The 25,097-nt window shown below is 44.4% G+C and overlaps 1 protein-coding gene across 1 annotated transcript; it reads right to left on the bottom strand.

Annotated features, from left to right (window-relative positions):
- Positions 1-1,442: 1,442 nt before the first annotated feature.
- Positions 1,443-24,782, bottom strand: DNAJC15 (DnaJ heat shock protein family (Hsp40) member C15). The gene is made up of 6 exons (XM_081872917.1): positions 24,607-24,782; positions 13,899-13,950; positions 13,216-13,289; positions 10,535-10,611; positions 7,519-7,589; positions 1,443-1,693 (listed from the first exon to the last, which is right to left on the bottom strand). Exons 1-6 carry the CDS (start codon positions 24,700-24,702, stop codon positions 1,623-1,625), a joined length of 441 nt encoding a protein of 146 aa, XP_081729043.1. The 5' UTR covers positions 24,703-24,782; the 3' UTR covers positions 1,443-1,622.
- Positions 24,783-25,097: the final 315 nt, after the last annotated feature.

The raw sequence follows: 25,097 nt of genomic DNA, 5'->3' as shown, positions 1-25,097 counted from the left end.
AAAACTGGAAAAAGTGTGAGCAAAGCAACCTGAAGGCACATATGCCAGGAGGCAGATAAGCTTCCTTGACCCTGTTAAGTATCCCTCTAGGAGCTAGAAGGACCCTGGCTGGCAAAGTGTCAAGGCCAGTTAGCAGATGTGCAAGTTCAGCAGCAGAGTGAGGAGGCCACTCTGCCCAACAAAATCCTAATCCCAAAAACAATTATGGTGGTAGAAAGCCAACAAGGTGTGGGCAGGGGCAGCCCAGGATGTTTTGCTGCTGTAGGCAAAATGCCCCTTGCAGATCTGGGCCCCCTCCCTGCCCCTGCCATCATGAACACAGAGTTTGGGAAGTTTAGGAAACTGCAGAATTTGTTGGGGTTTTTTAAGGCTATATTTTCTGCCATCAACAATATCAGCAGCTCTTTTTTGAACAGAATCTGGGTGGCCAACAATTAAAGCAAGAGCTTTGCTCAGTTAAAGTATATATATTTAAAAATACTACTATGCCTATTGAGTGTTTTCCTGCTCTGTGCTATATGGAATTGGGCAATAACCAACTCTGGGAAGCAGCTTATCAAGATGTTTTAGACTATTATCATTTTCCAGAACTGAGCTCTGCTTTGACCTTGAACAGGTGTCAACTAAGAGGTTGTCTCTTCTGGGTAGACTCCAGAAGGGACCTGCAACCCATTAGAAACACCAATCCCCCCCCCCCTTGGTATCCAATCTTGAGAATAGAGCATTTCAGAGCTAGTTAGCTGATCAAACTCGCCAGCTTCCCTAAGAAATGACTTTAGTGAGCTGCGTTTCCAAAAGCTGCCCATTGCAGTCTTGGATGGCTGCTACAAGGTCCTGTATACAGACGGACTTTGCATTTGTGGTCAACCTCCGTTGGAAGACATCACACGTTATCTGTTAGTCTGCTGGAGTGAACACAGGTTTCAGAAAGCAGTATCTATATCGCTTTCTGAAGCCTTTGTTCACTCCAGCAGGCAGGCACATCCCAGCAGAAACCGTCGGTTTCTTCTGAGTGATAACAATAGCTTCTTGACACACAAAGTGGCACTCTAGGCACTGGTTGCAAAAACAAAACCAGGAAAAAGGACTTAGATAACATCACTATAAATTGTTGGGGTGATTCAGAAGTTCTATTTGAAATCAAGCTAGATTTGGCTTTCTCAGTTTCTCTGGTAACCTCTCTTACATCATGGATGCTGGCTCATCAATGTTGGATGTTGTTTTATTGGTAAGGTTGCTGCAGGTTTAGTACGGACTTTGGCTTGAATAATAAACTTATATTGTATTGCATGATCTCATAGGGGAGGTCTTCCTCACCCGGACTGCCATTGCTGATGTCTCTCACTGTTTTGGCTCCTAGAGGCAGATGCAAGGGCCGGGGGGAGGGGGGAGAGTTTATTACCCATGCAAATATACTTCCCACAAGAACGGCACATGTGAGGTTTCTAATACTGAAAGTGAATTTTATTATTAAGTGCTTGAAATTACAAATTCCACTTTCTGAATACACTGTAGCTGAAGATCAGGTCCAACATTAGCACCCAACAGAAAACAGAAAGCTGCTTTACAGGAGGATGCTGAATGATCTACGATGCTTCCTAACGAAACAGAATCCTGGAGCCCTAATGTTTACTGCTTGATTCCAACAAATCTTTTGCTTCATTGATTTTCATTGCCAAGTAAGGAGAGCCACCTAAATAAAGAGAAGAGAGAATAAAGTGAAGCCTACATAATGCTGGATTTAACAATAAGCATACTCCTCAGTTATGGGAAGTAAATTTCACATGTCATCTCACCAAGTTTCATTAACTTTCTAATAAGAAATTGACAAAAGTATCACAATGAACCACAATACTAAGGGCAATTAAACTGCTTTTTCTGCGCAATTCTATCCCTGTCTACTTGGAAATAAATTCCATTAGAGTCCACTAGGGTTCAACTTACTCCCAGGTATAGTATAACATTTCAGGTTAAGACACAAGACAACTGACTTTCCTAAATCTATTGACTAATGTCTCGTTTTGTTAGGAAATGGGTTCTCTGGAATATCCACAAGCAAAATTTTGGAGTGTTGCAGTTCAGAGCCTTCTCAGTGGTGGCACACCATTTGTGAAACCCTTGCCAGTGAGGCCTACCTGGTGCCAACACACTTTCAGCACCAGACAAGATGTTGTGTTTTCCCAGGCTTCTTAATAAGCTGCTTGTGTTTCATCTTAGCCAACCTGGAACTTCTGCCGAAGAGCAATATTTTGAATGAATGAATGAAGTGAAGCACTGATTTCTTCAAAGTCATTCCAGGCCAGTGCTGGGCTTTGAAGTCTATGTCAGGGCTAAGGAACCCGAGGGCCATATTCTCTCATGGGCAGCCTTTCAGGGGCCGCATGCCATGGATGAGGCTCTTCACCAGGCCCTGAAATTCCCCACTCCTTTGGGAAATGATTAATAATGAATTGAAGAAAATGTTGAAATATACATTTGTTAAGAAACCAGAAGCATTTTTATTAGGCATTACAGGTAATGAGATAAATAAGAAAGAAAAGAAGTTATTTTTATATGCAGTGACAGCAGCAAGAATACTGATGGCCCAGAAATGGAAACAGGAGGAGCTACCTACAATAGAAGAATGGAGAACAAAAATGATGGACTATGCAGAACTGGACAGAATGACAGGAAGGATCCGAAATTGACAAGATCAAAGATTTACAGAAGATTGGAAAAAATTTATTGAATGTTTTGCAAAAATTAAGTGATAATCAGATTACGTTTGTAAGTTTTAATGAAGCGTTGTGATGGGAGAATGTTATAATTAGTATTAGTATTAAAAATGGGAGGAAGTTTATAGTAAATATTGAAGAAATGTGTTAAAAATTAAACCATGAAGGATTGGCAGACAAATTGAGGGAAGTCAAAAAAGAGAAATAAGATGTAATCAAGATGTATGGAATATATAATTTTGCTTTGCATTGGAAAATTATATATATATATATATATATATATATATATATATATATATATATATTTGCTTTCGTAGATTTTCACGGGTACAGGAATGCAGGTTTTGGTGTCCTCGGGTGTCTTCCCGTGTAAAAGTTGGGGTGTCTAGGCGACGTTTCGACGAGGTCTCACTCGTCATCTTCAGGCTGGTGCTTTCGGCTTCTTGTTACTGGAACAGAGCAGGATCTCAGTGTTTGAGTTCCTATAAATACTGTAGAGGGGGTGTGGTGTATAGCCTCCAATGTTCTGGGCAGAGAGGAAGTTCCCAGGCTAGTGTGCCTTTTCTTCTTTTGTTCCTTAATTACTTGAGAGATATCTTGAGTGATTTCTTGACAGCTCGCCCCTATACACGAAGCCAAGCCAGAGCACAACTAAGTACAGTACAGCCATCTTCTCAGGAAAACTCTTCACAAAGTTCAAGAGGTCAAGACACAAAGACTTTAACAACTAATCCACACCTAATGACCCACCTAAGTGGTACTCAGGATATCACTCAAGAAATCACTCAAGATATCTCTCAAGTAATTAAGGAACAAAAGAAGAAAAGGCACACTAGCCTGGGAACTTCCTCTCTGCCCAGAACATTGGAGGCTATACACCACACCCCCTCTACAGTATTTATAGGAACTCAAACACTGAGATCCTGCTCTGTTCCAGTAACAAGAAGCCGAAAGCACCAGCCTGAAGATGACGAGTGAGACCTCGTCGAAACGTCGCCTAGACACCCCAACTTTTACACGGGAAGACACCCGAGGACACCAAAACCTGCATATATATATATATATATATATATATATATATATATATATATATATATAAAGAAATTCCCCACTCCTGACCTAGAGGCAAGGAAACACTGCTCTCCATCATAAGAAAGTTAGGATTGCTTTCCCAAGATCAATTCCACAAGGACAGATATATCGTTGTGCAGTAACAGCATCAAATCCTGAGCTCAGACCACAGGCAGATTAAGGTACCGCACCATGTTTAATTTATTTTTGACAGCATGCTTTGAAGGAAACTCCAGCAGGAATATTTTAACGTAGAATCATTAGGTGTGCACTGCAAACATGCCCCATTTTTCAGTTAAGGCACAGGCGTACCAGCCAAATGCATCACATTAATGCTGTTAGGCACAGAATACTGCCTTCTTCTTCCCTGTCCTCAACGCTGCCACTGCTTTCCAGTCCATCTAACAATCTGATTACAGTTCAGCAGCCTCGATGTTTGTTTTTTTCACCCTCCTCGAGTGCCAACCATCTGCCTCCTGCCACTGAAAATAACAACCAAAGGTCTGTTGTCAGGAGCTCACCGTGCAGGAACAAACACCTAGATGTTTTTCTGGAACAACGTGCTTTCCACTGCAGAACATTATAAACAACCTTTTCTAAGCATCTGCTCGGAGGAATCACATACAACGGAAATTCCAGCTACAGATTACCATGCTATGAGAACCCTGCACTTGGTTCCCTTCTTTTTATAGTTTTTAATCCACGTGCTGACCCCTCTGCATTTAGGGTCTGGAGGGAAGGAAGGAGCAAAGTTGTGCAATGCTACATGCATATAGGCCCCTGCATAGAATAAACACCATCTGAAGCATGATGCCGCAGGATACATGAAACCTTGCATGGGCAAAGACATTTTGTACACCCCACATCTTGTATAACATTATGTTAGCATCAGAGAAGCAGGAAGACAAGTGGGAAAGATACAAGACACTCTGCAGCACTTTCGCAGCAGGAATCTTGAGCATGCACACAACAAAATCCTAACATGCTGTCAGAGAACTGCCATCGGTTCAGGAGGGAGAGAGGAAAAGCCCAATGGATTATAGAGAGCCCCCAGAGATTGTGGGGAGTAGCTCCTCTTCGTCAATGGAGGAGAGTAAACACGCCTCCAGTGGAGAGGAGCTGCAGGAGTCCGAAGTGGCGAGGCGGTCCCAGGACTCCTTGCCTGGGAAAAGCGGGGAGGAGAGGGGTCCTCTGCTACCCACGCCCTCCTTGCGCAGAAAGCATCCGCGCAGAGAGGGGAGGCGCAGACTGGGCATCAAGAAGCTGCTTTGCTGGGGAAAGTTTAAGAACCGCCCACTCACGGATTCTACTAGTGATTGAGCCAGCCACGGGAGAGTGGGGCTCCGGACAGATAAGGTTTACTTTGGCAGCAAAAGCAAGGCTTTACAGCCAGGCAGGGAGATATTTGCCTGCTTACTCTCGAGCAACCCCTTGGAAACATTACACATGCATACTGAAGTGAAGTCCATAGTGGCTTTACACCATTTAAGAGGAACAGAAAACCCCCACAAATAATTAGTACATGTTGACAGGATACAGCTTCTCAAAGTGAGGCATTCAAGTCACCTTTGGTTAATGTGGGGAGGGAGAGGAGGCTAGAAAATTGGGTGGATGTTGCTATACAGGTGGGCTAAGGGAAAGAAGAGAAAAACAAGTGAAAGACGAGGAAGGAAACTATGCTCTGGTGAGGTGGAAGTGGGGCACCCTGTGTGTAAAAGGAGAACCCTGAAGCCCCAAACTCTGAAGAGGGGCAGGGAGTGCTGCATTGTACATGCTCCTGATAAGGATCCCAACAAACAGGAACAGAAATACCTGGTAGATAACAGACATATCGTGGAATACGGATGTAACAGCAACAACACTTGTGATTCTTTGATACTGTATTATGTTCTCCCATCAGGAGATTTTACCGTAGTCACTAATCAATATATTTTTATCTGTGTCTAGGAGCGTGTAAATATGTACGCCAGAAACTTGCCCCAACGTTTATTCAGGTATATAATGCCTGAATACACAATATTACTCTGCCAGGGCAATGCTGTAAATTGGCTGGCCTCAAATCTCATTGCTGAAAGTGCAGTAACTGGGAGAATCCCAAGCAGATGATGTTCCTTATCTGTGTTAGCCTTGGAATCACTAAATATAGCTTACACAGCATAGAGATTATTACCACAGCCTCTCAAAATGTCCCATGCAGGCACATATTACAACTGGCTATAATACGGCCTCCGTCAGAGGATAATAGGCATGGAGACAGAGCAAAAATACTAACTAGGCCACAGATATGAAAACATGATATGATCTACATTTGTCAGCTGTGTATTTTCAACTCTTCTAATATTTGAATCTAATGTTATTTCACCTGTTGCGATTGCTTTTTCAAAGCAAACCTCCATTAAGGAAATTGGCATTGCACAAGACATTGTACCTGCAGCATTCCCACGGCTGCTCTTGGAGCTGCCACGGCTTCTGCTGTGACAATGACTGATGTCTAGGAAGTTGACTGATGCCAGCAGAAGTGTCTTAGTCAAGGCCCACCCCCTAAAAATTATCAGAATGAGCTTGACCTCCTGTGGGAAGCTGGAGTGGGAAAATCCCATGAAGGTCGCTTGGACAACTAAAACGTCACGCTGGGCCAAGAGATCTGATATATGTCGAGCCCTTTTATGTCTTGGAATGATGGATGGGCTGGATGAAACGGAAGGAAGGATTGTCTCAAAAGCATTCTACACATGTGTAAGTGGGTGCTGGGGAGACATTAGAGTTTTGTGCTTTAGCAACTCCCCCTTCACTGCAGCTGAACTGCAAACCTCTTCCCTTTGCCCATGACTCTCCAAGGTGTTAGGCAGCAGTGTTTTGACCATAGAATTACACTTCTTTGTTTGCCTCCAAATGCATTTTCTTCCATCATTGTCTCGTTCCTGCATCTACAGAGTAAATCCAATTTTACTGATTTATTTAATGAATAAATTACTAGTAAAAAGAGGGGCAGGAAGAAATAAGAAATGGTGTGCTCCACACCTTTCACCTTAATGAGGTCAGAATTAATTTTATACTCCTGAAATGAGAAGGAATAAACTATAAATCTGTCAACGAGATATAAAAGTCTTCACTTCCCCCCTTTTGGCTTTTTAAATACTGTGCAACTCTATACCATCTGTTGTATCAAAGTACAAACAGCAACGAACATATGGGCTTTCCTTCTCAACCAGCTGTAGTGTAGTTAAAGTTATAATAAGAGCTTTTTGGGGAGATACATACATTAAAAACCTGGCTAGTTAAAACATCTGTGCCTGGTTTTATCGTTTTTAAGAGCGCTAAAATCTAGTACATACATTTGTATGACATTCTGCTCAAAAATGTGTTTGTCTATTTATGGCTGCACATACTCTGTTCATATAGACATGGATTTTTGCAGCTTCATGGTTAATGTTTCCCCTTCTTCAAAAGCGAGCTACTTCACACAGTGGTTCTTCACGCTGTGTTTGACAGCTACTTAGTTTGTGATCAAGTAAATGACCCCAAAGGCAGCTATACATTCCTTCCTTTGGATCACAGAGACCAGGTGCAAATCTGTCTCATACTGCAGGCAACACTTCCAAGATATGTTTTGCAATGCACTGCAGTGAATTTGTGAAGTTAGTGATTGGTGTTTTGCTTCATACACATGTGAAGAGAGAAGGTCTGGCAGCACGTTACCTATCAACTAATATTTATGAAACGCAAAGCTTACCTTTATCAGGGTGATTCAAAAGCATGATTCGTCTGTGAGCATTTCTAATCTTGGCCTTCCCAGCGGATGGACTGTAAAGATAAATTTAGAGTGTTTATCATAAATAAAGATTCTTGCGGGCTCTAAATTAGCAAAATTGTTTTCTTCTGATAAACAACATATAGAGGTAGTTACAGGTAGGTAGCCGTGTTGGTCTGCCGTAGTCGAAACAAACAAAAAAAATTCCTTCCAGTAGCACCTTAGAGACCAACTAAGTTTGTTCTTGGTATGAGCTTTCATGTGCATGCACACTTCTTGAGATATCAAAGTATCTGAAGAAGTGTGCAGGCACACAAAAGCTCATACCAAGAACAAACTTAGTTGGTCTCTAAGGTGCTACTGGAAGGAATTTTTATTATTTTGTATTAACATCTAGAGGTATTTGCCATCTGGTGGGGAAGCGACAGTATTACATCCTTGAAGAATGAAGTTTCAAAGTAATCCATAGCTTTGCGTTTTGGGGATCTTTTGAGAGTGGTCTACACACATTTACACATGAGTATTCACCTGTGCTGATCAGTGGTACGAGACACCTGCAAGCAGTGCCAACAGTCAAAACACACGGCACTGACAGAAAGTGTCTTGCTGGAGCATGAGATGGAGAAATCCCCTCCTAGTGGTGCAGCAATAAAACTGCTAGCACATTTGCAAAGCTAAGCAGGGTTTTAGATTGGATGGGGGACCGCGTGTTGAGATTCCTGCATTGCAGAGGGTTGCACCAGTCGACCCTCGGGATGCCTTCCAACTCTTACCATTCAGTGGAGAGAGTGGACTGTCAAATCAGGCTGTAAGAGTACATCTTCTTCCCAACAGGTCCACCAGCCTGGGCACTGCTGTGTTGCAGCAGCCCTCTTGGAAACATCCAGCCCAGAGATCAATGGAAGGGCCTCATCCCCTTTGTCTGTGGTTTGGATAGCTGCTGTTTGTGGGGGGCAACTGGTGTGTCCTCTTCAGTGAGGCCATCACAAAGTTTACTCCAGTCTGTTTGTCAGAGCTCATGTTTGCGGAAGAGTAGCCTGGCTGGGGACGCGGGTGGCGCTGTGGGTTAAACCACAGAGCCTAGGACTTGCCGATCCGAAGGTCGGTGGTTCGAATCCCCATGACGGGGTGAGCTCCCATTGCTTGGTCCCTGCTCCTGCCAACCTAGCAGTTCGAAAGCACCTCAAAGTGCAAGTAGATAAATAGATACCGCTCCGGCGGGAAGGTAAACGGCGTTTCCATGCGCTGCTCTGGTTCGCCAGAAGCGCTTAGTCATGCTGGCCACATGACCTGGAAGCTGTATGCTGGCTCCCTCAGCCAATAAAGCGAGATGAGTGCCACAACCCCAGAGTCGGTCACAACCTGCCTTGTGAATTTCAGGGGAAATCCTTTACCTTTAGCCTGGCTGGGAGTAGGGCTGACGCCCACAAATCCAGGTCTACAAGCCTGGTGTGTGGGAGACTGAGTGCTTGTTATAATGTAGTTCTGCTTGTAGGCATTGGGCTGTGTAGTTTAATGAACTGAGCAGAGTGAGTGATCATGGGCTTGGGAGAGGAAGTTGGGAGGCTGATTGGCAGGGCTGGCCTATCAGGTAATATATTGAGGGGTGAGAGGGGGAGGGAATGGGTCACATGCACTGCCGGGGGGAGGAAATGGCCCCAAATGACTGGTTGATCCATACAGAGGCTACACACTCAGTCTACACAGGACTTCTTCTGACTAGCTCATGTGCACAAAGCATAGATTTTAAGTCATCCAAGTTCTGAATCATGTAGAATTAAACATGTGCAAAACTGCAGAAGTATAACTGAATGTGCCACTTAAAACTGTTTTTAATACGGGAGAATTACCGTAATTTTCGCTCCATAACACAGTTTTTTCCTCCTAGAAAGTAAGGGGAAATGTCTGTGCGTGTTATGGAGCGAATGCAGGGGAATCTGCTGCAGTTGTGAGCAGTCCGTGGCTCGCTTTGAAACAGCAAAGCGGGTGTAAGCGGCTCCTGTCAGCGAGCCGAGCTGGGAGCAGGGAGAGAAGCAGAGCGGGGTTGGCTGCTTTAAAACAACGCCGTGCTCTCTGTCCCTGCCTGCAGTTTTTTGCTGTCCGATGTTGGATTAGCCACTATAGGGGCTGTGTGTGTGTGTGCTTGAGCTATCATTCTCCTCCTCCTGCTTCCCGTTCACTCTCCCAGCGCCCCTGCACTCTCCTGCGACTTTAGGATTGATACTCTGTGTGTGTGAGGCATCGTTCTTCTCCTCCTCCTGCTTCCCGTTCACTCTCCCAGCGCCCCTGCGCTCTCCTGCGACTTTAGGATTGATACTCTTGTGTGTGTGAGGGATAGCTCTCCTCCTCCTGCTTCCCGTTCACTCTCCCAGCACCCCTGCGCTCTCCTGCGACTTTACGATTGATACTCTGTGTGTCTCTCTGTGTGTGAGACATCATTCTCCTTCTCTTGCTTCCCCTTCACTCCCCCAGAGCCCCGGCGACTTTAGGGTGACTTTAGCATGGATCCACAGGATTTTTGCATTGAGCTACCACAAACTCACCATCACATCACATGTCTGTGGCCACAGCATGAACCACAAAAATCATACATCCACTGTTTCGTTTAGAATATTTTTTTCTTGTTTTCCTCCTCTAAAAACTACGTGCGTGTTATGGTCTGGTGCGTGTTATAGAGCGAAAAATACGGTAGTACCCAAATTTGCTAATTTCCCCCTTCATCTTCATCCTTTTTGTACTGTTCAATTTGGTATAAGTCACTTTTTTATTTTGTAAGCTATTTTGAATTTATTGGCAGAAGTATACAAGTATATAAATGTAAATAAATACCAAGAGTTCTTTCAACACAGCAAACTGGGTAATTTTTGCAGGCCACTTCTTTTAGTGCTTTTTATCCTTAATAAAGCTACTGGATAAGATGGGCCTACCCCACATTTCACATCACTTTTCTTTCAGGCTTTGGCACTGAATAGGTTCCGTTTCAATGCAAAACACTTACCTTGTGCCTAAAATAAGACTAGCTTCTCGATGATTCATTTTTTGTTCGAATCCACCTTTATAATAGGAAGAAAGATTCTGTATGGGAGAGACAAGATGAAGTAATTTGATCTGTGTGTGAGGTATAATGATCATGATTCAATTTTGTAGCTAGGGCAAAAAGTGGCAGCTAACTCAACATTTTGTCTTGCTGCAGTCGCACGTCATTGCTCTCAAACGAGCTGCGCTGCCTACCAATAACTGATTGGGCCAAGTTTAAGTTTTTGATTCTCACCTGTAAAGCCCTAACACAGGCATAGCCAACCTCGGCCCTCCAGATGTATTGGGACTACAACTCCCATGATCCCTAGCTAACAGGACCAGTGGTCAGGGATGATGGGAATTGTAGTCCCAAAACATCTGGAGGGCTGAGGTTGCCTATGCCTGCCCTAACAGTTTGGGAGCAGGTAATGTAAGGGAGCATCTTCACCTCTCTTGTCCTATTCAAGTGTTACAATCAGTTGAGGAGGCATCCAGAGAAAGAGGCTTTTTGGTGATGGCACCCTTCTTAATAAATCACCTCCCCTCTGAGCTCAGGCAGGTGCCAACACTGATGAAGTTTTGATGCCTACTAAGAATATATCTATGTTCCCAGGACTTTACAAGTGTTTAATTCCAACTGACTGTTTATGTTTCACCTCTGCCCTGTGTATATTGATTTTAATGTGAATAGTATATTTTATACATACTCTGCCTCCAGACTGATGTGGCAAATGGTATGGAATCATAGTTAGAAGGAACCCCGAGAGTCATCTAGTCCAACCCCTGCAATGCAGGAATCTCAACTAAAGCATTTCTGACAGATGGACATCCTGTCGGAAATCAAGCCTTTATCAGTAGAAACTGGCAACTCTCCCAGGCACCCGGCATGATTCCCTGTTGACCTCCCTGGCTGCATTCCCCAGCAAGATCCAGGCGAGGTCTCGATAGGCGATTCTTCTCAAACGTGAGAAGAACACCCCCCCTCTTTCCTGCCCCCTGGCAGGGGAAAGAGATAGACAGAAACGTATTTACATGCCTTTATTTCTGTCTTTGCAGCATTACAAAAATCGTGACTGCTCTCTTCAAGCTCCAGCAGTCTAGTGACAAACACTTCCTGCACTTCCTGGACAGGAATAAACGGAAGAGCTCATATTACACTCTGAGCTAATTCCGGTGCTTTGTACTGTGAATTGACTGTCCTTCTGTTTCCCACGGGCAGTCCCAACATTCCCATCATGTTTACTTTTCAAACTAGCACTTTGCAGCTGCATTGCATCCATATCGGAAACCTCTGCTTTAAAAAGATCAGATTTGGTTTTGAAATATGATCAATGGAACAAGACTTTTGCTGTTGCTGGAGGAGATAAAATCATATTGTATCTAATGTAAAGTAGCCATATTAGACACAATAGCTGAGAGAAAAAAGTAAGTCATAAGGTCTCTTTGTAGTTTTCAAAAATGATTATTAATTCCTAAGTCCTAAAGTATTAGTAGGGTGCTCTTTCCTATGTTTTGTGTGATTCTGAATATATTGAACTTCTATTTAAAGCTGTAGCTTTAATATTGATCAAAGTCCCTTTGAATCTAATTTCATTTGCATTGAGGGATCAAAAGATTTCCTCCAAGCGAACTAGCTGATCTGGAACCTGATTTATACAACTAAACTGACTAAAACTGGAAGGATGCACTTATTCGCTCTGTAGAAATGCATAGGAATTATGCATAGTAATGGTTTACTATCTCAATCCATTATTTAAATGCACAATTTTTAAAAAAGATATTATTGGCAAGACCTAGGGAAAACATGTGTGCACAGAACCAAAAGAAGGGGGGAAAGTTAATATGGAAGACATGAAATGGATAGCTGAACTAAAAATGTTCATTTTTCTTAAAACTTAGTTCTGCTTTTTACGCCTATCCTCTTGCCTTTTCTAAACAAGCTTCTTAAAATTGGCTATTGCCTGCAAGACTCAAGGAGATACTGTCATGCTCATCTGCCCTAGACCCTTTGGCTCAATGCTACATGAGGTATAAGTGGGATTTGACAGAAGAAAGCTAACTACTTTGGATTCTAGTGAAGGACAAGTAGGCTGGCTGCTTGCCTTGCACCCCCAGGTTTCACTTCCATCCAGGACTGGAGGAGATGTAAAGGAAATGTGGTAACCATGTACAGTGGTGCCCCGCAAGACGAATGCCTCGCAAGACGAAAAACCCGCTAGACGAAAGGGTTTTCTGTTTTTCGAGGCGCTTCGCAAGACGAATTTCCCTATGGGCTTGCTTTGCAAGACGAAAACGTCTTGCGAGTCTTGCGAGTTTTTTCCCTCCCCCCCCTTTTTCTAAGCCGCTAAGCTAAGCCGCTAATAGCACTAATCCGCTAAGCCGCTAATAGGGATGCTTCGCAAGACGAAAAAACCGCTAGATGAAGAGACTCGCGGAACGAATTACTTTCGTCTTGCGAGGCACCACTGTACCTGAGAGTCCCTTGACTGCGTGGCCAACCCAGACTTACAGCCATGGTGGGACAGGAAGTGAATGAGTCCCTGTTCTGTTATTGTAGTCATCACCTAGTTGGGTCAGGGTTAGGTATACTTATCCCGCAACGTTATCTCTGTCTCTCTCAAGCTTCTAATCTCACCAGAGAGACCTGAGCTCTAAACTTACAGCGGCTGAAATTTTCCTTGCTGTTTCTGTGATTACTTGTTCTAGTGGTTTCCAGAGCTGGAATGCATAACGACCTATAAAATATTGAAACAAAAGGCAATTTAACATCTGTTCATCTGCTAAGCAAGCATGCAGCAACAGTAATTTCTGCAAGAAAACAGAGAAGAACCCAATTTTTCATCTCATTTGTCTGAAGGTCCAAATGGTTGCCCTTTCCTGATTCAAAACATTCCCTGAGTGGCTGCTTTTGGAGGCAAGCCCAGCAATGCACCACGATGAGCTGGCAGGCACACCTCCCATTTATAGCATCATCAGGAAAGCTGTCTTTTAAGAGAATCATCAGGAATAGCAAAATTCTTATGTTAATAAGCAAGTCTTTTATAAACCTTCCTTGTCAATTTCAGGGGAAATCTTTCTACTCAAATTTATTTCCTTGGTCTGGAAACCCCCTGCTTAGGATACTGGAGAGTCACTGGTAGCTAGAGTAAGCAATCCAGGGCTCAGCGGGTCCATTATAAATATAGAAAATATAAAATATTACAATATAAAAAGAAGTTCAAGTTCTTTTCTCATTAAAACACATTCCATTACTATTCAGTTTGTCTTAAGAAATGCAGTAATGGGTGGCACATTTGTTTCTAAACACACACACACACACACACCCCTCTTCCCCCCAAACTTACCAGCAAAAGCAATGGCTGCAACACCAAGGCCAATACTTATCATAGATCGAGCCTGTTTAAAATAATAACATAATACAATTATATAGGAATGTATTAAGTTGTAACTAGTCAAGCTGGCAATACATATAACAAACAGTGGAGGAAAATACAAAAGGAGTCCATGTAATTTTAAATATTGACACCAGATTTCTAGGTGTCAATATTTAGTATTTTAATATGTTATACTTAATATGTTTTCTAAGGCACAGTAAATACAGCCCTGCCCATAGCTCACTAGGCAACTTCCTTTCCTTTCCCCACAAAATCTTCCCTGCAGCACTATCTCAATCCTGATGTACCGTATTTTTCGCCCTATAGGACGCACCGGCCCATAGGACACACTTATTTTTTTGGGGGGGGGGAATAAAGAAAAAAAAATTTCCCCGCCGAGCCCCGATGGATCCCGCTCGCTGTCCTGCCTTCATTTTTAGCCTCGGGGCTGGGGGTCCAGGAGCGAAGGCGAGGTTGCGCAACCTCGCCATCGCTCCCGGAGCTTGCTTGCGTCGCTGGGGGCGGGGGGCTGGGGAAGCCCGAGGTTCCCCCGTCCCCAGCCCCCAGAACAGGTCCGGGAGCGATGGCGAGGTTGTGCAACCTCGCCATCGCTCCCGGAGCTTGATTGCGGGGCTGGGGGCGGGGGAAGCCCGAGATTCCTTGCGGGGCTGGGGGTGGGGGGGTGGGGGCGGGGGAAGCCCGAGCTTCCCCCGTCCCCAGCCCCCAGAACAGGCTGTTGCCCGCAAGCCTTGCGCGCCCGGGGGGAACTCCCCCCGGGCGTGCAAGCCTTGCGGACACCTGTACGAAGCACGGGGCGTCCTCCGGAGGGCACCCCGTGCTTTGAGCTGCAGGCTGCTGCCCGCAAGCCTTGCGAGCCCGCGGGAACTTCCCCCGAGCGCGCAAGGCTTGCGGACACCTGCGCGAAGCTCGGGGCATCCTCCGGAGGGCGCCCCGTGCTTCGGGCTGCAGGCTGCCGCCCGCAAGCCTTGCGAGCCCGCTGGAACTCCCGCTGGGCTCGCAAGGCTTGCGGATAGCTTCCTGAAGCCTGGAGAGGGAGAGGGGTCGGTTCGCACCGACGCCTCTTGCTCTCCAGCGAAAGCCTGCATTCGCCCCATAGGACGCACACACATTTCCCCTTCATTTTTGAAGGGGAAAAAGTGCGTCCTATAGGGCGAAAAATACGGTAACTGGATTTTCAGCAGACTGAACAACACCTCTCGCTTCCAGCCAGTGTTAGAAATTTCCCAGGCGCCAGACGCTTTTTGCGACTGACAAGGGTCCAACTGGGACTACATGGAGATCTCTGGTTGCCAGGTTGGCGACAGACATCTCCCTCTGGCTGGCCTCTCCAGCTTTCTTAAGTAGGTCAGCAGCAGAGCTTATTTATTGCATTTATATCCCACCTTTTTCTCCAAGGAATACAGTGGTACCTCGGGTTACATACGCTTCAGGTTACAGACTCCGCTAACCCAGAAATAGTGCTTCAGGTTAAGAACTTTGCTTCAGGATAAGAACAGAAATAGGGCTCCGGCGGCGCAGCGGCAGCAGGAGGCCCCATTAGCTAAAGTGCTGCTTCAGGTTAAGAACAGTTTCAGGTTAATTCATTATTATAATTATATTTTTATATAATAATATATACTTATTATATTTAATAATATATAATTATTGTATTTAATATTATATTAAATATTATTACATTAATTTATTTTAAATTAAATTAAATTATTAAATATAATAATAATAATAATAATAATAATAATAATAATAATAATAATATAATTATTATAATTATAATTCAGGTTAATCCGACCTCCGGAACAAATTAAGTACTTAACCCGAGGTACCACTGTACATGGTCGCCCTCCCCCCCACTTAATCCTTACAACGACCCTGAAAGGTAGGCTAAGAGGTTGCTACTGACTCTAAGGCATAGCTGTCAACTTTTCCCTCTTTTAAAGGGAAATTCCCATATTCTGAATAGGATTCCTCGCAAGAGAAGGGAAAAGTTGACAATGGGGGTTTGAACCCTGATCTCCTCGTCCGACACTCTCACCGCTACACCTCCTGGCTCCCTGTAGTCCTTCTGCTATGGAGCAGCTATATAAACTGAGCAGTTAATAAATACGGGGAAAGCAAAATGTCACTTTGTGAAAGATCTGAAATATTTCCCTTTAAGCTTGAATTTGTTTTATTCCAGATTGCTCTATGTGATGTTTTAATGTGTTGTAATGTGATATTTTTAATGTGATATTTTTTCTATAAAATATAAAGCAGTATAGAAACCTAGAAACGAATGATAAATTTCACAGTTTAAAAAAAGCGTTTGGACATTACACTGTGGCAACTGCAACCTAGGTTTAAGGCACCATTTGGCAATTAGCTTATACACCTGAGTTTCTGCTTCCAGCAATTTCCATACTTTGGGAAACATGGAACCATGACGGTTTATTACCAAGATTCTACACATTTTATTTTACTTTCAGACCACTCTTCAACCTGCATATCACAAAATATAAACATTAGATTTAACAGGATTAAAAACACTGCATCCAACCATTAAAAAATAAGCAGGCTTAGGGTTGCACACATACCCAATGCCTGGGTTGATAATATGTGTTTTAAGCTGCCACTGAGAAATCACTGATGAGGGATAAAATTGTACCTCCAAAATGGTGGAACATCTACATATGAGGTGCCACCATAAAGAAGACTGTATCCTGAATCACCATAATATCAGCTATACCCATTGGTAGGATATGGCTTCCCCTGAAGATAGCAAGGCTTGGATTGGCAGATACGGGGAGAGGCATTCATGTACAGTCGTACCTTGGTTGACGAACAGAATGCGTTCCGGGAGTCCATTCAACTCCTGGAACCATTCAAAAATCAAGGTGCGGTTTCCGATTGGCTGCAGGAAGTTCCAATTGGAAGCCACGGAAGCTGCATCCGACATTCAGCTTCTGAAAATGGTTCAAAAACCAGAACACTCACTTCCGGTTTTCGATCATTTGGGAGCTAAAATGTTTGGCAACTAAGCCGTTCGTCAACCAAGGTATGACTGTACTTTGTTTCTCAACACACCAGCAAAAGTAATACAGTGGTACCCTGCAAGACGAACGCCTCGGAAGACGAAAAACTCGCTAGACGAAGGAGTTTTTCGTTTTCTTAGCCGCTTCGCAAGACGCATTTCCCTATGGGCTTGCTTCGCAAAACGAAGCTTGCCCCGCAAGCTCCGGGGATAGCGAGGAAGCGCAGCGCGTCTTCCCCGCTGTCCCCGGACCTCTTTTGAAGCAAGGGGCGGCGGGGAGAAGATCGCTTCTCCCCGTTGCCAGCCCCGCAATCTCCAGGGACAGAGGGGAAGGCGCGCCCCTTGCTTCAAAAGAGGGGACAGAGGGGAAGGCGTGCGCGCCTTCCCCTCTGTCCCCGGAGATTGCGGGGCAGGCAACGGGGAGAAGCAATCTTCTCCCCGCTGCCCCTTGCTTTAAAACAGGTCCGGGGACAGAGGGGAAGGCGCGCGGCGCTTCTCCTCTGTCCCTGGACAGTCTCCATAGGAACGCACTGATTGATTTTCAATGCATTCCTATGGGAAACTGTGCTTCGCAAGACGAAAAACTCGCAAGAAGAAAAAACTTGCGGAACGAATTAATTTCGTCTTGCGAGGCACCACTGTAGTTGCAACACCAGTGGTGATGAAGTCGTTCAGGGCTTTATACGTTTAAGATCAACACCCTGAATTGGCTAGTAGTAGATCAGCAGCCAGTACAGCTCCTGAAGAGTCCCATTTGTTGTACTGTTCAAAGCACTTGTGGCTGCATTCTGCACCAGCTGCAGCTTCCAGACCCTATTCCAGGATAGGTCCACACAGACTGTGTTAGAGTCACCTAGCTGGGAGGTTATTAAGCCATGAATAACTGCAGCCACGTTACACTAGTCCAGGAAGGGCTATAGCTGGCAAGCCTGATGCAGCAAGAAATAGGCCCTTCAGCACCAAATCCATCTGGGTCTCAAATAACAAAGCCTCCCACTCCTGTTATTTCAAGGAGAGCACAACTCTATCAAGAACACTATATTACCGCAATGCAGTGTGCTCTATATCGGGCTGCCCTTGAGGCTACTGCAAAATTCAGCAGCTTGACCACTCACTGGGGCAGTATACAGTGGTACCTCGGGTTAAGAATGTAATTCGTTCCAGAGGTCTGTTCTTAACCTGAAACTGTTCTTAACCTGAAGCACCACTTTAGCTAATGGGGCCTCCTGCTGCCACCACCGCACAATTTCTGTTCTCAACCTGAAGCAAAGTTCTTAACCCGAGGTAATATTTCTGGGTTAGCGGAGTCTGTAACCTGAAGCGTATGTAACCCGAGGTACCACTGTATCACCATCGTATTATGGTGCTACTGACAGAATTGCTTTGGCTGTCCATTCTCTACCAGACTAGTTTCAAAGCCCTACATGGCCCATGACCATGCTAATATCTACAAGATGGGTTGACTATGTAGGGGTAAGACCATCACCACATTCCACATCCCACATTCCACCATTCCACATTCCACATTCCAACCCATTAGGAGCGCCATTGCACACAATTGCACCCAATGTTGGAACGAGACCTTTAGTGCAGCCGCAACCACCTTTTGCTACCTGCTAAAGACATTCCTCTTTCAACAAGCCTTCTAAATGAAGATCTTTTCCCTAGTTGCTGTCTGCACTGGATTTGAAGCGATTTTACATATGTGCTGTTATTTTATTTTTTAAATATATTTATTAAACTTTTACAGAAAAAAAACAACACATAACGGTAACAGAAATAAGGAAAAACAAACACAATCAAAATTACACAAAAAGCAAAATAAAAAGGTACAGAAAAATGAAATTACAAAAAGAAAAAGAAAAACTCCATCTTTTAAATCCATACTTAATTAACCTTCTTTCCTGACTTCCTCACGCCTCCCTTTTTTGTGTTCCTCTTTGTCCAATCAGATACAGCAAATCCTTACCCTCTTTCAAAACTCATTTCTAATTATTAAAATCATTCTATTATGTCTCTGATCTTTCCTCCTTATTTTTTAGACACCTTTAACATATTGATTACTTTTGACATAATATAACTTTAGTCATTTACCCTTTCTCTATTACATTTTTGCATATTTTTTCAAAATGTATCACTAATGCCATAATATTATCATAGCCAACATCATTTTAACATTCATAAACTTTGCAGTGTTTCTGCAGATAGTCTTTAAACTTCTGCAGATAGTCTTTAAAGTTTCTTATTTTAAACTGTATCAATTGTTTTTTAAAATTGCTCTTATATGCAGTTGACCCACCATCAAAGGCAAAATCTTGCAAAGTCAGGAATCCCCAGAACTTAAAGGTCTACTGCCAGTAAGAACTATAAAACCATTTATGTATCCCCAGTGGTGTTTCCACAAACTGCAGTATGAGAAATCTTGCTATAAACATGGATTCAATGAGAAATGCAAGGTCACATTTAAAACAATTTTTAAAGTGTTCAGTGACAGCAAGACCCAGCCCAAATCCTATAGCACTATTCAATTATTTTCCTGCCATATGTCTAATTTCCGCATCACTTGCTTCTGCATAAAGAGATTTAAGGTTTTTGTATCATCCACACATACAGTTGCTGAACATTTACAGCTGCATATTCTTGCATGGCAGGGGATCTCTACAATTCTCTCTCTGATGCACTAATAATATTGATTTCACAGAAAATAAAATTGTTAAGACTTCCTTTTCCTAGTCACATGTAAATAAATAACATGTGAAACTATCAATAAAGGTACTCAGTACTGTTCTAAGCTAAAATGCAAAAGAGCTTTAAAGGTGCTGCACTTAATTTCATTGAAGTAAATTGTAACTTTTCTCTATAAACTTGTTGTGAAATGGTAGTACAGTAACACTTTCCAGTATACAGATCTTTAAAACAGGAAATTCTAACAAACTTCATCTCACCTGTTAACGTGGCTAGACTTTATGGCCCTGCATAGAGTGAATATGCTGTACAGATTCAGCGCTTGCTTTCATTCCCTAAGAAATCACATTAATATGCTTTAACACCCCAGCAGATGCACCACTTCAAGTGATTACAGTTCGCTGTTGGAATTCTTGTCATGTTTTGCCTGGTTACAAAAACCTAACTCATCATTTTCAAGACTAATTCTTTCCACTTGTATGGCATCTTTAATCTAAACCTCTTGAAGCAGTTTACAAACATTAATTCTTACAATAAGAGACACAGGATAATTAGATTGTTCATTTTGCTAATGGGAAAAGGCTATGTTTGTTGCCCCTGACCTCCAATCTATGCCAGAAGAAAACAGGTACTTTGTGTTAAGTGAGCAAGAGGTGCTTAGTATATTAGTACAAAACTAAAACAGATAACAGAAGTTGACCAGGAAGGGACTGGTGGTTGAGTGGCTCAATATGGCAGCAAACAACTAAAGTAAATGTCATTTAGGTTTCTGACCTGCTCTATTGCTCTCTGCAATGAAAGAATGACATGCATCCCAACCCTGCAATTAAAATGTTTACATAATACACATTTTTATTTGCCTACAATCCCCAAGCCTACCATGACGTTTCATTTTGATATATTCCTACATAAATCATGCAGTCTCATTGGAGCAGTTAGAAACTCAGATATGTAAGCGAATTGCCAAATGGCCCCTTAAAGCTAGGTTACAGGTGCAACAAAGGAATGCCTAGACACCATTTTTTCTTCTTCAAGATTACAAAGCAAAAAATGAATTTTGTATATTGTCAATGTTTTAATATATTTTACAATTCGGTCACACATTTTACCAATTACAGTAATTTTTTTTTGAAATGTGAATTAATGCATAATTCACATCAGTGACACACCTTTAATATCATATTTTAAATACCAATTGTTAACTGGATACCACATAAATAAATGGGGCTCAGCCACAGCAATAGTGGCCAACAATAAGTATTTAGAAATACCAGTATGTATATCTATATATACTCTTAACCCAATATGTCGCAGCTTCAGCAAGTACTGCAGTCACAGTTAAATTTGCCTATTAAATCAAAATTATTGGAAGAACGGGCCTAACAGCACAATTCTAATCATTTCTAAATAGAAATAGATGTTACTGAATTCAAAAAGGCTTACTCTCAGACAAATGGGATTGTGATTCATTATTTTTGAGCAGTCTCTCCAGCAGCATGCTTTCGATTTGCAAGATAGCAGCGGAAAACTAACTATGTAAATGTTAATTCATTTTGCAGACCTTCCTTTTAATATCCAGAATTTGAGAATCTCTTAAAACATAAAGATTAATGTAAGCTCTACCCTCCCTCTCTCCCTTGATGGCTGCCATGTCCACTAAGTAATGTTTTCTTGTGTAAATACAACTAATGGGGCTCCAGTATTAGGGATTCATCACAATAAAACAACAAAGAGATGCCAGACCTATGACACTGTAGACTAAGCAAAACAAACATTTGTAGGTTACAGTTGCCTTCATCAGATGCATACAGCAGTCTGACAAAGTGGGCTGCTTAAGTCTTTAAAATAGTAAAGGTAAAGGTACCCCTGCCCGTACGGGCCAGTCTTGCCAGACTCAAGGGTTGTGCGCTCATCTCACGCTATAGGGCGGGAGCCAGCGCTGTCCGCAGACACTTCCGGGTCACGTGGCCAGTGTGACAAGCTGCATCTGGCGAGCCAGCGCAGCACACGGAACGCCGTTTACCTTCCCGCTGGTAAGCGGTCCCTATTTATCTACTTGCACCCGGGGGTGCTTTCGAACTGCTAGATTGGCAGGCGCTGGGACCGAATGACGGGAGCGCACTCCGCCGCGGGGATTCGAACTGCCGACCATGCGATCGGCAAGTCCTGGGCGCTGAGGTTTTACCCACAGCGCCACCCGCATCTTTAAAATGCCATAGTATTAATTTGCAACAAAGGGTGGTATACAAACTTAATATAAATTTATATAATGTAATATTAACATGACTATCCCTCAAAATGCCCATTTTGTATTTACGCTTTTTCATCAGCTTATCAGCTGTGACAGAAAGGTATGTAACATGTTCTAGGTAACTTCCTGGGTATAGGAATGCCATCTTTTTCCTGGCAAGCACCTGCGGCTGCAGCATAAGTAGATCAGGTAGAAATTCAACTGGTGATGCTTATTTTATCACCATATGTCTGAAATGGGGAGGTTCCAGCAATCTGACCTCTGCCTGTCATCAAGCTGTCACAGGTACAGAAATCCTGTCATTAAAAAGTTGTAACTGGGTAGGAGCTTGTTTCTCAAATAAGAACAAAACCAGTTGCTTTAATATATTTAACTATGTTAAACGTGTAGGAGGAAGAAAACAGAAGTGCAAAACTGGACTGCAGAATAGAACTGGCTTCAGAAATGGGTTGGGCAGGTGAAAGCAAGCTTAGTAACTGAATGGTGTAAAAGGCAAAATATTTGTATGACAAACCAGAGGGTTGGTGCTGTGGTGTATTTATTGTAATTAACTATGTTTTAATAGATCATATAGATATGTTGTTCTACTTATATTTTTGTTTAATTGCTTTCTAATGATTGCTTTGCGCGCCCCCCTCTGTTTTTAGTTGTTTCTATTTTATCTGTAAGTCACTCTGAGTTCCTAACTGGGGGGGGGGGGGGGAGCAGGATATAAACATATAACAAAACTTACATCTATCTGGCCACTGGAGCAAATACGGAAGCCTCACAAGCCAATCCTGTTATATATCTCTAGTTGTTAACAAAGCGAAAGAACATTTCCACTTTTCTTCTCGCCTATCTGCACAAATCAGTGTGCCCAGTGGCACGATGGGTTGACAGGCATATAGAAATACTCTTGTTATGTTTTCATGAAGTCGTGGAAATTCGCATAAGGAACTTGCCAATACCAGAAACCCCAAATGGAGAAAGTGCCCAGATGCTTGCAATGCTCATTGGCCAGAATAGGGTGGCGAAGTTGGGAAGAAAACCCCCAGCACCAGCTTGGGTGTAGGGCAGGGGTAGGCAACCTAAGGCCCGGGGGCCGGATGCGGCCCAATCACCTTCTCAATCCAGCCCGCAGACGGTCTGTGAATCAGCGTGTTTTTACATAAGTAGAATATGTGCTTTTATTTCAAATGCATCTCTGGGTTATTTGTGAGGCATAGGAATTTATTCATCCCCCCCCCAAAAAAATAGTCTGGTCCACCACATGGTCTGAGGGATGGTGGACTGGCCCATGGCTAAAAAAGGTTGCTGACCCCTGGAATAAGCAATGGTCAGCAGCTGCAAGAGACGAGCCCCGAATGTTGTTGCTTGTGAGCACAAGTGACTATGAGAGCACATGTGAGAGAAGGGCTCTCCTAGTGTCCTCCCCTCAGACTCCTTTCCCCTGTTGGGGGAGAACATAGAGCAACGGAGACAACTGTGTGGGAAGTTGCTATGGCACTCCCTGTGCAGTGGTGGCTTGTGCTGCTCAGACTGTCTTCCTGCAATACCAAAAGCGCCATGACTGTGTCCTCTGTGCCATGCCACTTGTTCTGCTGGTCTCCTGTACCTTTTTTAAGCTGCAGGGTGCAAATCAACTAACATTTTGCTTGCTTTCCGATTCACTCTCTCTGTAGCTCATCTCAGCCATCTTCCAGGTAGGCTTCTCCATGAATGACCTGTCCACTACCACATCCCGGCAGGGCTCAGGGTCTGCTCTCAGCCCCTCTGAGCTTCCGCGAGGGCAGATGCCAGCCTCCCTCACACTGCAGGCATAATGGACACACACCATCCCAACCTCCAAGCAGGACAAGATTCCAGGAGTTCCAGGCATATACCCAGGGTTTGTGTTCCCCTTGGAATTGGGGACAGTGGAGTAGAATGTGTACAGTGGTACCTCGGGTTAAGTACTTAATTCGTTCCGGAGGTCCGTTCTTAACCTGAAGCACCACTTTAGCTCATGGGGCCTCCTGCTGCTGCCACGCCGCCAGTGCACGATTTCTGTTCTCCTCCTGAAGCAAAGTTCTTAACCTGAAGCACTATTTCTGGGTTAGCGAAGTCTGTAACCTCCTGAAGCGTATGTAACCTGAGGTACCACTGTCCTTTTATTCAAAATGCACCTCCGGGTTATTTGTGGGGCACAGGAATTCGTTCATTTTTCCCCTTCCGAAATATAGTCTGGCCCCCCACATGGCCTGAGGGTCGGTGGACCGGCCCACGGCTGGGAAAGGTTGCTGACCCCTGGCATAGGGCATGGGGGTCTCCGCTCAGGCCCTGCACTCCTCTCTCTCTCTCTCTCTCTCCCTTCTGAGGAGGTGGGCTTCCTCCCATGAGACTTTGGGGAGCTGGGGAAGGGGGTTCCCTTTTCGAAAGGGCTTCAGTTTAACGGCCGACCGGCCGCCTGAGTCAAAGACGCTGGAGGAGCTGGAGGCCGCCGCTTCCCGCCCCTCGAGCACCAGCGGGGTCTGCAAGGGCGACGGCGGCTCCATCGCCGCCCAAGAACGACGAGGGGCAACAGAGAAAGGAAGGCCAGGACGAGGCCTCCCTACTGCGCAGGCGCGGCGGAGGGACGTCGCCATGGCGACAGCCGGGTGCTCGAGTGGGCGCCCAACTCCCGCTAGGCCGCAGGGTGCGTGCGCACGCCGCTGAGCCACCCCCCGCCACCGTATCCGACCCCGTCTACTCACCAGCCCCTCGTTCATGCCGGGCCCGCCGCCGCCGCCGCCCTTGTACTCGGCGTAGCGAAGGCGCTCTCCCTCCGAGGCGCCCTTCGCGCTCCCCATCGCGGCCAGGCAAAGCGAAGTGGAGAAAGCGAAGGCGGCTACGGGGCGCCGCGAGGGACAAACTCGGCACGCCTCTCTTCGCTTCTGCCCTCCCATGGACAGCGGAAGCTGCACTGAGCATGCGCGACATCAGTCAGCCGCCTCGAGCCCCTGCTGGGGAAAAGGCGGCGTGGAAACGAAATACGTAGTCGAAACAAAATTTTTAAAATCCCGTAGCACCTTAGAGACCAACTATGCAGTGGCGTAGCGTGGGGGGTGCAGGGGGGGCCGGCCGCACCGGGCGCAACATCTGGGGTTAGGGCAAATCCACGGGTTAGGGGGCGCAAATCCACGGGTTAGGGGGCGCAAATTACTTGCCTTGCCCCGGGTGCTGACAACCCACGCTACGCCACTGC

This window comes from Podarcis erhardii, assembly GCF_964252035.2.
Source record: "Podarcis erhardii genome assembly, chromosome: 8".
NCBI lineage: Eukaryota > Metazoa > Chordata > Lepidosauria > Squamata > Lacertidae > Podarcis > Podarcis erhardii.
This window is presented reverse-complemented; position numbering and strand designations above follow the sequence as displayed.

Coding starts and splice junctions, on each gene's coding strand:
- DNAJC15 (XM_081872917.1), bottom strand. CDS start 24,702: ATGGGGAGCGCGAAGGGCGCCTCGGAGGGAGAGCGCCTTCGCTACGCC. Junction 13,290..13,898: donor TGCAGCCATTGCTTTTGCTG/GTAAGTTTGGGG, acceptor AATATTTTATAG/GTCGTTATGCATTCCAGCTC. Junction 7,590..10,534: donor AGTCTTATTTTAGGCACAAG/GTAAGTGTTTTG, acceptor TTATCTTTACAG/TCCATCCGCTGGGAAGGCCA.